Genomic DNA, 13,260 nt, shown 5'->3' with positions numbered 1-13,260 from the left:
TTTATCCATTTCTTTTAGATTTTCAAGTTTGTTGGCATATTGCTGTTTATAATAGTCTTTAATGATCCTTTGTATTTCTGTAGTACCAATTGTGAGTATTGGGATGAATCTTAGAAACATTATGCTAAGTGCAAAAAGGCAGACACAGGCTGCATATTGTAGAATTTCATTTTTATGAAATGTCTAGAATACACAAATTTACATGAACAGAAAGTGAATTAATGGTTTCCTAGGGTTAGGAGTCAGGTAGAAGGGGGAAAGAAATGAAGCTTGCTATCTAATATGTACAAAGGTTTTATTTTGGGTGTGTTGAAAGCATTCTAAAATTATATCATGGTGGTGGTTATATAAGTCTGTGAATATGCTAAAGACGATTCAATTAGACACTTTCAATGGGTGAATTGTATGGCATGCAAATTACATCTCAATAAGGCTGTTTTTTAAAATGAGTGAATTCTGTGGGTTGTCTAAGATGCATATTATATTCAAATAGCTGAAAGCATAACAGTGAGGACTAAAAAACTATTGACCTTATACTGCTTTACACTAGGTACTTATGTTTGTCACAAGCAAAAAAGGGCTTGAGAAAAGTGGCTCTCAGGTCACGAGGAATCTATGAAGGTGACAGCTATTTGTGGAGAACCTGAAGATAGGATTTTATGGAGGTATTTCCAGCAGACCATGCCTGAGAAGTCTTTTAGGAGCTAAGCCAGCTATGAAGAAATTTTCAGTCCTATTCTTTCCTTCCTCCTCTCAGATGTTGGTATTGACTTAAAATAATTTAGTGTTTCACATACAGCATTGTTTCTAAAGTGCTTTGATCTAATGTGTCATACATTGTAACTTTTTGAATATAACTAGCAATATATAAATAAAAAATATATATTTGTGTGTATGCATGAATTTTCACATATATATGTGTGTGATCCCTACTCACAGATCTCACTATTTTGCCACATAGATGAATGTGTCCTTTCAACTGTGTGTGTATAGATAAGCCTGAGTAAAAACAAATAGCATGCTATTATTGCCTGATTCGTGCTTCATATTTAGGACCTAGTGACTGATGTTGGCAATGTAGAAATTTTTATATCTCTTGTTAAAATTTTTCTTGGAGAAATATCTATTAAAAAGAAGGACAGCCACTCAAGAAGCTATTTTTTTTTTTGTGGTTAGAAATATGTTGGGTAGCAGGTTATAGAGGAGAGGCAGAGATTCTAAGGCCAGCAGATTAGAACAAGATTACAGTAAGCAATTCTCAAAACTCTCAGTCCCTGGGGAGGCAAGGAGAGGACTGGTTGTCCTGAGCCAGCGGGCTTTGCTCATTTCTCAGAATCATTGGGACAACAGCTCTGGTTGGCAGTGGGCCACATGGTCCTTTCGCCAAAGTACACATAGCATGTGGTCGTCCCCATCTGTAACTCTAGAGTCTAGATCAACTGAACAAAAGGTGATTTTGTAATGTCACCTTTCATCAATCGGAACATTAGAAAATGTGATTATCAGTGGGAGTTTTTGGCTGACTTTTTCTTGTAGGCAAACCAAGAGAAGGAAACAATTTCTGCACATGGATAAGAACATGTTGTTGAAGCACTTTCATTGAAATCAGCACTAATTAGAAATTCTTAGGACAAAACCTCATATCAGTTTATAGTCATCCAACATATAGATGAGGAAACCGAGGCCCAGAGTTGTTAAATAACTCAGCTGTTGTGTAATGAGGTAATGTAGAACTGGTTCTGGTTCTACATTAGAACCAGCTGAGTTATTTAGAACCCAGCTCCCCTTACTTTCAGATTAATGGTTTTTCCATTTTACTGGTGTCCTTGGGTTTGGTTCAATATTTTCTGGGTTTTATTCTAAATCAAATAAGGTTGTATTTGCAATTGTGGCTGTTTGTCTTTCGTGCCTTGAGGTTTCATATTATGCAACTCTGGCAGCATTTAGTGAGGAATCTAGTTTTTTAAAGTCCAATATGAAGCAATAGAAATTGATAGCAAACTATCTGCCTTCTGGCCAAAAATTTAAGAGGGGTTTCTTTATTATGTAAAGGGGAGAGTATAGGAGATTATCTTTACTGATTTATCTTATGCTTCAAATTAAGGCTCAGTTTTTCTGTTTTCATAGCCTTCTCTTATATTTCCTAACATCATCCAAAACACAGATTCAGTCTAATGAATTTAGAACCCCTGGTAAAACCCCCAGTGTGCTCATGATTGGGTATTCCTGTAGTAAGAACACTAGAAGAAAGAGCTATGTGATCGCCTGAGGTTTCTTCCGGGGTGTTTCATTTGTAAGGTGGATATAGTCTTGAATCAGCATGAAATTGTGGAAAAAGCCTGGGTTTTGAAGTCTTGATTTGAATCCTGGTTCCACCATTTGCTAGTTGGTAGACTTGGTCAGGTTATTTAAGCTTTCTGGGACTCGTTTCTCAGTTTGTAAGCTGAGACTGGATGGTAATATAGGTCTGGCTTCTGCCATTAGGCTCTACTGACCTACCCACACGTCACACAGCCTATGGGAGAGAATACCTAGCTATATTCACTTCACCTCTTACTCTCTTACGTTTTCACACCCTTGTTGCTTAGCCCTCTCTTTTTTTCTGTATTTGCTTAACTTCTTTCCTTTTGGCTTTATCGCACATTATTTGACTCTGGGTTTGCTTCTTATGCTGGAAGACTGGTTTTCTTTCTCTAGTGTTTTGGCTTTCAACCCACCCAGAGGCATACTTTTATCACATCCTCTTTCTCCATTTGCTCCTGACATTTCTGAGTGGTTACTCACCCATTCAAGGCCTACCTCCAGGACCCCACCCTGGCACCTCCCAGCTTGATGGGCTTAGACCAGTCTGCTCTAATCCATTCCAAAACTTTCTTAGAGATGTATGAGAAATAAAACAAGCCATGTTTATGAAGGGCCCATAGCATTGCCTGGCACAAACTATATGTGAAAATGCTAACTTTTACTTCTCAGGAGTGAGGATCATGGCCACATACTTCCTGAACATGGTAGCTAAGTATCAGAGATAGGGCTGGTAGGAGTAGTAAGAAATTAATGAGGAAGATGGACAATGATGCATCTCAATGCTCCTTCTGACTCATTTGTTCTGATACCTGTTCTCCCCAAGATGATAAAAAGACGTTACATACCCATTGCCCATCAACTGTACACTAGGGATGGGATTATACTTCCGTGCGCATACTGCCTTTGTCCTCCCACAGTCCCTTTCATCTGAATTGTCTCCACAGTCATTTTCTCCATTGCATTCTAACTTTGTGGCAATGCAGCGGCCTAGTCAAGAAAAGCAAACAACACCAATGCAACAAATTATCATTTTAGAAAGTATTTATTAATTTGAAACACAAATGCTTTAAATTTCAAGGTAAAGTTGAAGGCAAGTCTTCACTGTTTTTGACAGAGTTTTAGGAGCACGTAGGAGTGATAAACTGATAAATTTCCACTTGTAAGATTACAAGGGTCACCACAGAATTATTTAGTTGCCATGGGCTGATTGTCTTTAAAAAGAGAAGTAATCCTAGAATATCATTCCCATTATAGTGAGCCGCTATACAGATCATGTTCAGTAGGAGAAAATTAACAGGAGGTTCAGAATTTTGTTTTGATCTAGGATGGGAGACTCAAGGTCACTGTTTTTATTTAAAAACCTGTAACTTTATAGACACACACACAGATGCACAGTCACACACAATAACATGGTTGGATCTCTCAAATTTTATATTGGGTGAAAAAAGCCAGACACATGAGTCATGTCATGTGATTCCTCTATATGATGTCCAGGGAGAAGGAGGAGGAATTAACTAGAAAGAAGAAGGAGGGAGCTTTTTGGGTTCATGGGAATTTTCTATATCTTGACATAGGGTTGTTTACATGATTGTATAATTTGTGAAAGCAAAATTGCACACTTAGAATCATATATTTTACCACATATAATTAGTACAGATTTTATTAAATATATCTACTATCTATTTTACTATATATAATTATTGTATATAATTGTTTTCCTGCGTATAATTTGCTATATCTATTTTTTGGACAAGTCAAGTGTCTAGATACTACAGTAGCAAGTTGAGGGAGCAAATTTAGAAAATGGTACAAATTCCGTGTACCCAAATAATTACCTTCCGTTTTTGACTTACTGAATTTCATAAGGATCCTTAGAATCAGTGTATAACTATATATTATAGAAATTGAAATACCTATGTGCAATGACAGATATCTCCTCTCCTGCCTTTTACCTTCTTGCCTGTAGTCAATGATGTTGGCATCTGTACCAGTATGTACAGGTCCAACTGACAAAGACTAAAGGTTTTACTTTAGATTATCTGGTTGATTATTTTAAGATGTGATTAGCATCTCACTACAATTATGCATGACTGTTTTGACTAAAATTCTCGGGAAAATTGGGCATTCTGTTGAATTAATTTTTTTTAATTAATAGTAGGTTCCCAAGAAAGCACTTGGTTTCAACTTTTTTGGTTAATAATCTTCACTTAGAAGGTAGAGTGTAATTAAAATAATTACATCTTCCATCTTGCATTATGTCAGGACTATTATTATAAAGAATTATAGCTATGAGCACCATAATCACACAGGACTGAAAATGCAGATTGAATTGAATGTCTGTTCATCCCATGACTTAACCTGAAAGATGCTCTATTTTTAAACAGTGCATTTCTAGTTTTTTTGTTTTGTGTTGTTTTCAGGACAGAACAGAATGGGCATTTTAGTTTGAAATAGAGAGGCTATTTATTAAAATACGAATCTATACATATTACATTTTTTAAAAAGTTTTGAACCTAGCACTTACAAATTGAAGCAAAGGTTTATTTTTGATATGGATACACTAAAATCACACTTTATTAGACAGAAGGAGGGATACGCATGTAGAGTATAGTTCTCATTAGCATAGCTTTGTGAGCAGAGTACCAGATTTGTGAGAATACAAGAAATTCTATCCATTTAGTGCTTATAGAGATATCTTAGAGAGTCCATTAGCAAGCGCAGGGATGAAGGGAAGAGGATACCTCTTGAGGGATGTTTAGGAATAGGCCTGATGTGACATGGGTGAGAATGGTTCCAGGCCATAAAAACTCTGTGGAATAGAAAGCATAAGGGGAAAGATATTGTAAGCCATAAATATCTTCTATACCAAAGAAGGAATGAGAAATTAAAGGACAGTTTGAATATTGCAGGATTTGCAGACGTCAGCAGGCTTAGCCAGCACAGGCATGCATACATTTACACTTGGAACCATGCAATCATTTAGAAATTGCACATTTTTCTTATCCATTGGAAGCGATGTGTGTCACTGCAATACTGTATTATTTTTTAAAACCAGCTGCAAATTCTCTAGTCTTTTATGCTTAAAATTAGGACTCTGAAAGAAGAGTTGGTATATTGCATGGGAATTAACATAAAGAGTAATTCTTAAAAATCCACGTATACATCAAAATAATCCATTTAGTCTTGGTGACTCTGGGGAGACTCTGAACATCAGTCATAATGGAGGAAAGGCAAGATGGTCAATCTTTTCAGGAGAGATAGTTCTTTGTTAATTGAGGGCCAAGTATCATCTTGAGTCAGAAAAACAATCATTCATAAACCTCTTACTCCCATTGACAGTGGCATTAGTAGATGCTTTTAGGAGGGCAAAATAGTATACCATCTTCAATGGAATATTTAACAACCAAAAGGCTATGGCATCACTCAGTCAGAATGGATGCCAACTATATCTGTGACAAGGATTTACCAATCAGTTCCTGGATCATGAAAAGATCTAGGGATTTTGGGCTCTGGGAAGCAGGGCATGGGTTACTCAGGGAGTACGGAGTAGCAGCCGCTTACCAACCATTATAGACACATCTTCATAATACAGTTATTTGAAAATCAATGGTTATGGACATAACTGTTGATGAACTGGCGATCAGCTGTGCTTACACTGCTAACCTTTCTAAAATTGTTCATTATAAATTGGTGACCAATGGATGCATCTCAAGGCTTCTCAAACTTTGAGTATTTTTGGCCTGAATGCAGCTCCTTTGTAATTTTTCATAGATTTATCATCTACTGAATAAGAGTCTTTTTTGTTTATATGTAGTAAAAACCATCTTTCAAGCTTCAAATAGTTACACTTCAGTTCTAGATCTTGATTTTGATACTCTGGATATAATGATCAGGTCTGTATTATCCTCAGTCATTGTCATTTGGATTTTGCTCTGATTCCCTCTTTTGTCAATTTGTGACACGACCTTATTTATATAGACACAAAGTATATCTCCCTACCCACATCCTGCTCTCATATTCCAGGTTTGGGGTGGAGGTGGATAGGGGAAAACCCTCACCCCAGCATTTCTGTCTGACATTCAGAAAAAGCTGGCAAAGCTGAAGGCAGGAGGCAGGGAGTAAGAGGGGAAAACTTGGGTTCCAAGGTCTTGGGTCAATTTTCTATGGAATTGGAAATTTGCTATCTAGTTATAAATACTTTACTTTTCAGGATATCTCAGAGTTCACAGAAATGATAGAGACTTCATTCATCTGAAATTTAATTTTATTGTAACTTTAAGTTGACTGTTTAGATAGGAGGTCAATGAACTACGGCCTGTGGGCTAAAACTGACCTGAACTATGGCCACCTGTTTTTGTAAAGAAAATTTTATTGAAACATAGCCATGCTCATTTGTGCATGTGCTTTTGACTTACTCTTTTGGAATTAATTTTAGACCCGGTCAAGAAAGTTTTCTACGTCATCTCTAGTCATCTTGCAACATCGGATCTTAATATTCTTGTCATAATAAATTATATTAAAAATCTTAAAATATGTCATTTCTTTTAAAATTATCCTGATTATAGATTTGTGCAGATCAGGTAAGTGGTCAAAATGGTATAACTGAAAAGCCATAATTTTACAGTGGAATATCTTGGGAACTGGCAGCATAACACTCCCATTCCACTCTGCTTAAAATGTGGTGGGATTTCTCTGTGATGGATTCTACTGTTAGTCAATTGGAGTAACTTTGATTTAGTCAAGTCAAGTTATTTTTAGTGGGGACTGAACATTTTACAAAAATACATTACCACTGTCACAGCGAAATTTATTCTTGCAGTCAGCCTCTTCAATTTTGCAGAGCTTAGATGGAATGCATGGTTGAAAGACTACCAGAGGCTCAGTGCATGGCTGTCCCCCAAACTGACTGGGACGCAAGACAGATCTAACTTTAGACTGAAAGGAAAGAAGAGAAACATATAACTCTGAGGCAGGGTCAAGGTCAAAATGTATCTAAGAAAACTGGGTTTCTCAATCACAATAGTGATTTTTTCCTATGGTAATATTTCTTAAATTTTACTAATGATTCTTCCAATTCCATTTTTATGCTCCCTTAGGGAAATAATCACCTCCGTAGACTTCTGTTTCCCAACCAGTAAAATGAGGAAGTGGGTTAAAAAGGTTTCTAAGGCTTCTTATAACTCTGAAACCATATGGTTTATACGTTTTCAAAATAAAATGTGTAAATGTTTGCTGAGAGTCTCTTGAGTACAGTAAATTCCTCCAGGCCATAACAGTAGCCTTTCTATATCTTAAAGATAGTGTGAAGGGATAAATGTGAAATAATTTTGAGGTTCTTTTGCATAAGACAGTCCCTGTGAAAACCAATGCTAATGTAGTCTACACTTTTTTTTGTTGTTGTTGTTGAGACGGAGTCTCACTCTGTCACCCAGGCTGGAGTGCAGTGGTGCAATCTCGGCTCACTGCAAGCTCCGCCTCCCGGGTTCACGCCATTCTCCTGCCTCAGCCTCTCCGAGTAGCTGGGACTACAGGCGCCCGCCACCACGCCCGGCTAATTTTTTTGTAGTTTTAGTAGAGACGGGGTTTCACCATGGTCTCAATCTGTCGACCTCGTGATCCGCCCGCCTCGGCCTCCCAAAGTGCTGGGATTACAAGCGTGAGCCACCGCGCCCGGCCGTCTACACTTTAAACAGATTTTAAAATGGCGAGTAGTAAAACGGTGAGTCAAGGGAGAATAGAAATATGATAGGACTAAAAAGTACTGACTTTGAAGTCAGAAAATTCAATTTATTAATTAATGGGTGTATTCTTGGGCAAATTACTTAACCCCAAATGAGCAATAACTTTCTCATCTGTAAAATGGGTAGAGAAACACAATATGATGTGAAGTTTGAATAAGATGACTTTCCCCTCAGAAAGTAGCTGTTCCACAAATGAGTTTCTTTTTCTTCCCTGCTGTGTGAATGCTCAGCACGGCCCTGACTGTGGTTCGCATTGGCCGATGCCCTTACAGGAATGAGTTTGTGGTGGGTAAATATTCCAACTGGGAACAATAAACAAATTGAGGGGCTGCCGTGAGGAGAGGGAATGTAGAGGAAGGGCAAGGAGTGAAGGAGTGAAGGTTTTGATTCATTTCCCTCATTTCTGTCTGGTTTACAACCTTGGACTGAAACCCTGTTTTTTGTTTGTTTGTTTGTTTGTTTTTTAGTAAGAGTTGAGCATACCTAGTTTGAAAACCTAAAATCCAAAATGCTCCAAAATCTAAAAATTTCAGGAAGGGGAACATCACACTCCGGGGACTGTTGTGGGGTGGGGGGAGGGGGAGGGACAGCATTAGGAGATATACCTAATGCTAAATGACGAGTTAATGGGTGCAGCAAAACAACATGGCACATGGATACATATGTAACAAACCTGCACATTGTGCACATGTACCCTAAAACCTAAAGTATAATAATAAAAAAAAAGAGAAAAAAAAATTTTTGAGTGCCAACATGATGCCACAGTGGAGTACTGTATATGTAAATACTTATCATAAATTTGTTTCATGAACAAAATTATTAAAAATATTGTATAAATTATCTTCAGGCTATATGTATAAGGTATATATGAAACACAAATGAATTTCATGTTTAGACTGTGTCCCATCCCCAAGCTACTACATTATGTATATGCAAATATTTCAGAATCCACAGAACATCCAAAATCCAAAACACTTCTGATTCCAACATTTTGGATAAGGATTACTCAATCTGTATACACTTTTGCTTTCAGAATTCTCAGAAGGCCCAGGCAGTGGAATTCAGAACTGGGTAAGTACAATACCAATAATGGGAGCAAAATTTCCTTTTTTGTGTTCTTAAGACAGTAAAATACATAAAATAAACCCCCTTTCCCCCCCCCACAAAAGTGATAAATGGAATTTTCCCTCAATGGAAGCTGGGACAGTTGATTTTCAGAAATTGAAGTAATTCAGCTTTATTATGCTGTTAAGCCTGTCAGGGAATCAGAGCCCTCTATTGTGATTCGTATTTCCTGGAAATGCCCATGGTTGCCTACCTGTTTTTCAACACAGGGGTCACAGTCTGACCATGGTCCAAAATCTCCCAGGAGGCAGTTGATGGGGCATCTTTGCCAGTTACATTCTCTAGTCTCCTGCTTGCTGCAAATCTGTTCACAAAAGTTTTCCTGGTAGTACTTATCTACTACTATTTGTCTGTAACCATGAAGAAGAAGTTGCTTAGAATGAGTGTATTCACCATACATCCTGCCCCATAATCAAAGTATCATTGAGCATTAACTACAATAAATAGAAAAGAAAGAAAATTTTCACGGAAAAATTAGGCAGGTTGGCATATATGCAGTTCTCACCACTTAATAGAACTCAGGACATACTTTGTCAGGCTCAGCATAAAATGAAAATGGGAAACCTCTTGCTCAAAACTAAGAACTTCAAGACAGCAGTGGCAGATCATTAAGCCAAGCATGAAGCCCTTCTAAGTATGGGGCTTGTGTGACTGCACATGTTACACCATGAAACCAGCCATGCTGGAGCTCCTCGAATGGACTGGAAGGCAAGGAAAGATGAAAGGAGAGAAAGATCCTGCAAATTACTTGGAGGAGGACAACACAGGTTGCTGTGGGGCTAAAGATTCGAAGAGAAAGTGACATGAGAGAAACATCCCGAATAATTCACATGAATTCTTCAGGTAACAGAGGGAAGGGAATTTGGAGGAAGCGACATGTGCAAAGATTTGAGGCAGAAGAGAGCATGTCCAGGTAGCTCTTCAGGGAGGAGCTTGTGTGACTGGCCAGGAATATTTGCTGTTCTTTGTAGGCAGCAGGGAGCTACTGAAGGACTCTTGAATAGAGGAATATTGTAAACAAATCTGTTTTCACATATGTAGTAGATGGTTTATTGGGGAAGTCAACTGGTAATTTTAATGAGATTCACACTACATATGTAAACATAGTTTTCTAAAATAAGGATAGTAAAAAATTCTGTAATGGTTAAAACACATTAAATATATGCTTTTGTCCCCTAACATGTGAGCATCTCCATGGTACAGAAACATTTAACAGAGTTAAAGAAACTGTGGGGGACGAGAAGTCTGAAGTGGTGAAAAGACTGAATTATTAAATGTTATCAAGAAAGAACAGTTTTTGTGTTGCCATTTTGTATATGCCAACAATCAAGCTAATAGCTAGCAGTTCTGCTCAATTGAGGTCCTGTTAGACTGGATTTAATGAGTAGAAAATTCTCTATAATTAACTAACTGTAGGCAAGCAGAGTTGTATGCTGATTGAAAAAAAGCTTGGGTAGTGATTCTAAGAAAGTTAAATAGTCAACTGAAAGTGTTGCACAGATTCTTAATGAAATTTCTTTGAAACCTCTCGTTCTTGTAGAGAGAACAAAAGTAGACTTCCTTTCAACCTCATAAGAGAAAGACTTCAAATTTCATCCAAATTTTAAGTTCTTACTTTGATATATATATATATATATTTTCCCATTGCTTAGTGTGGCACTCCTGATGTTGCTGACTTCATCCTTGAATCCTTCCAGGGCACAAAGAAAAGCCACAAAGCTCACACCCACCTGTGTCTGCTCTGGGTTCCAGAATTGCAAGTTTTTGAGCAGCTGGACCACTGAGTCCATGGGTAGTGATCACAGAAGCAGGCTTGGCCCTTGTTGATCAGAGCACTCAGCAGGATGAAGTACAAGACAGAGCGTCTGGCCATGCCTTGAGAGCCTCCAGGCCCTAAAATGAAAGAATATATACCACATATCAAATGCTTTTTTGAGGGTAAACCTTCACAAGTCATCCTGAGTCATAGATTCAAATGTGATTTTAGAAAACATATGCATTTTTCTGCCTTCCTTAAGGCAAGTCAACACCTACAAATTCACATGCTCATGAGTACAAATTCTACTTTTAAAGATTTTTAGGGTGGAGATTACCATAGGCACAACCTCCAGTACTAGTAAGTTTCTTCAAACGGTTAGTGATAGGCTACAAGACAAAGTATGTAGCATGTATTGGTAATCCATTTCATTCCAAAAAGTATTTTAGACTTATACAATCTTATCCTTCTCAAAACACCTGCTCCTTTTGTGTGAGCAATAGCCTCAAGTACATTTCAGCTGTTCCTACTTTTCTGGGACTGGGAAAGAAGTTTGGATCATTCTTCTGGAAGCTCTTTTTCATTTCCTGACATGCTGGAAACCCGCTAAAGAGAACGTTCACTGACTCCATATAAAGTCAGAGAAATAAGAGCTGGTAAGGATCTTTGAAACCTCCAGGTCAAACTCCTTCATTTTATAGAGATAAAATGAGGCTCAAGGCAGTGCAATAGTATTGAGGCTGCAGGTCAAGTAGGTGCTCACGAACTCTGGTTCTTGAATGAGGTGTAGCCCTTCACTGAGTTTCTAACAATCCTAAGTACTGTGTTACTGGAGCATCAAGATGCCTGGAGCTCCACCACTCAGGCCACAACAGGTTGAGCAGAAAAATCTTTGACCAGTGGTTCCCACTTATGGTCTTGAAGATCCATGAGTTATTTGCAAAACCATACCCACCCCCTGTTATTGCCAGTTTGATCGTTATATCCCTAATGAAACATGCAACATTATTAATATATGTATATATCAACAATTCTGCTGTAATTAATATAGTAGTAACTTTTACTTTAAAAAGTTAAATGCCATTCACCTAATTTTTCTGTCTCAGTTTCACTATCTATAAAATAAGAGTAATACCTATCTCATAAAGCTTTTGTTAGGATTCAGTAAAAAGGTTTATGTAAACTGCTTAGAACAATTATTGGCAAAGAATCATCACTTAATAAATACTAGCTTTTCAAATTAGTATTAACTTTTAAGAATGCTACAAATTTAACAGTAGCTGTCGGTCACACATTTTTAATAGATATTTCCAAATTGCCCTGCTAAAATATGGCTCTCTCATGTCTCAGAGGATGAGTTTCTGATTATATTTCAATGTGGTTAGTTTACGTTTCTTAGTTTTGATAAAAGGATACCTCGGTAAAAATAAATGGGGTTCATCATTTGATAAATCTTGGTTTAAGCCAAGAGCTTGAGATCAGATATAAAAATTGTTTCTTCAGTATATTCAGAAACTAGGGTATTTCTTGTTAATAAATCAGTAAACTTTTTTTTTTTTTTTTTTTTTATGAGATGGAGCCTCACTCTGTCGCCCAGGCTGGAGTGCAGTGGTGTGATCTCAGCTCACTGCAAGCTCTGCCCCCCAGGTTCACGCCATTCTCCTGCCTCAGCCTCCCGAGGAGGTGGGACTACAGGTGCTCACCACCACACCCAGCTAATGTTTTGTATTTTTAGTAGAGACGGAGTTTCACTGTGATAGCCAGGATGGTCTCGATCTCCTGACCTCGTGATCAGCCCACGTTGGCCTCCCAAAGTGCTGGGATTATTAGTAAGCTTTTTAAACTCTTCTACAAGCTCAAAGAAAAATGCCAGAACAGAAGTAACCAAATCCATTGACGTATGGCTGAATATGTCTTTCAATTTAAAATGGAATGAACACACATTTGGGTATTCATTGTATGCTGCTAGGCATTGAATGAGACACAAAGAAATAGAAGCCTTTATCACTGTCTGGGAGGGTAGAAAGAAACTGAAAATACTACCTATGCTTTTTACCCAAGCTTTTTACTCCAACTCATAGATATGCTACTACAGCCCTAGACTATTTCAGTCATAAAAATGAGGGGCTTTTGGGCATTATTCAAGATGGCAAATAGGAACATTTCCAGTCTACAGCTCCCAGTGTGAGTGACACAGAAGATGGGTGGTTTCTGCATTTCCAACTGAGGTACTGGGTTCATCTCACTGGGGCTTGTCGAACAGTGGGTGCAGTCCACGGAGTGTGAGCTGAAGAAGGGCGGGGCATCGCCTCACCTGGGATGTGCAAGGGAGTG

The 13,260-nt window shown here is 37.9% G+C and overlaps 1 protein-coding gene across 1 annotated transcript in view; it reads right to left on the bottom strand.

The window, feature by feature from the left end:
• The window catches only part of C6 (complement C6), a 117,524-nt gene that overhangs the window by 50,419 nt on the left and 53,845 nt on the right, over positions 1–13,260 (bottom strand). The window contains exons 2-5 of the mRNA XM_055245763.1: positions 10,901–11,063; positions 9,364–9,520; positions 7,095–7,239; positions 3,150–3,291 (exon numbers count right to left, since the gene is read on the bottom strand). Of these exons, the coding sequence (XP_055101738.1) occupies positions 3,150–3,291; positions 7,095–7,239; positions 9,364–9,520; positions 10,901–11,063 (607 nt within the window). The remainder of the gene's footprint in view (positions 1–3,149; positions 3,292–7,094; positions 7,240–9,363; positions 9,521–10,900; positions 11,064–13,260) is intronic.

The sequence above is a fragment of the Symphalangus syndactylus genome, chromosome 16 (genome assembly GCF_028878055.3).
Source record: "Symphalangus syndactylus isolate Jambi chromosome 16, NHGRI_mSymSyn1-v2.1_pri, whole genome shotgun sequence".
NCBI lineage: Eukaryota > Metazoa > Chordata > Mammalia > Primates > Hylobatidae > Symphalangus > Symphalangus syndactylus.
This window is presented reverse-complemented; position numbering and strand designations above follow the sequence as displayed.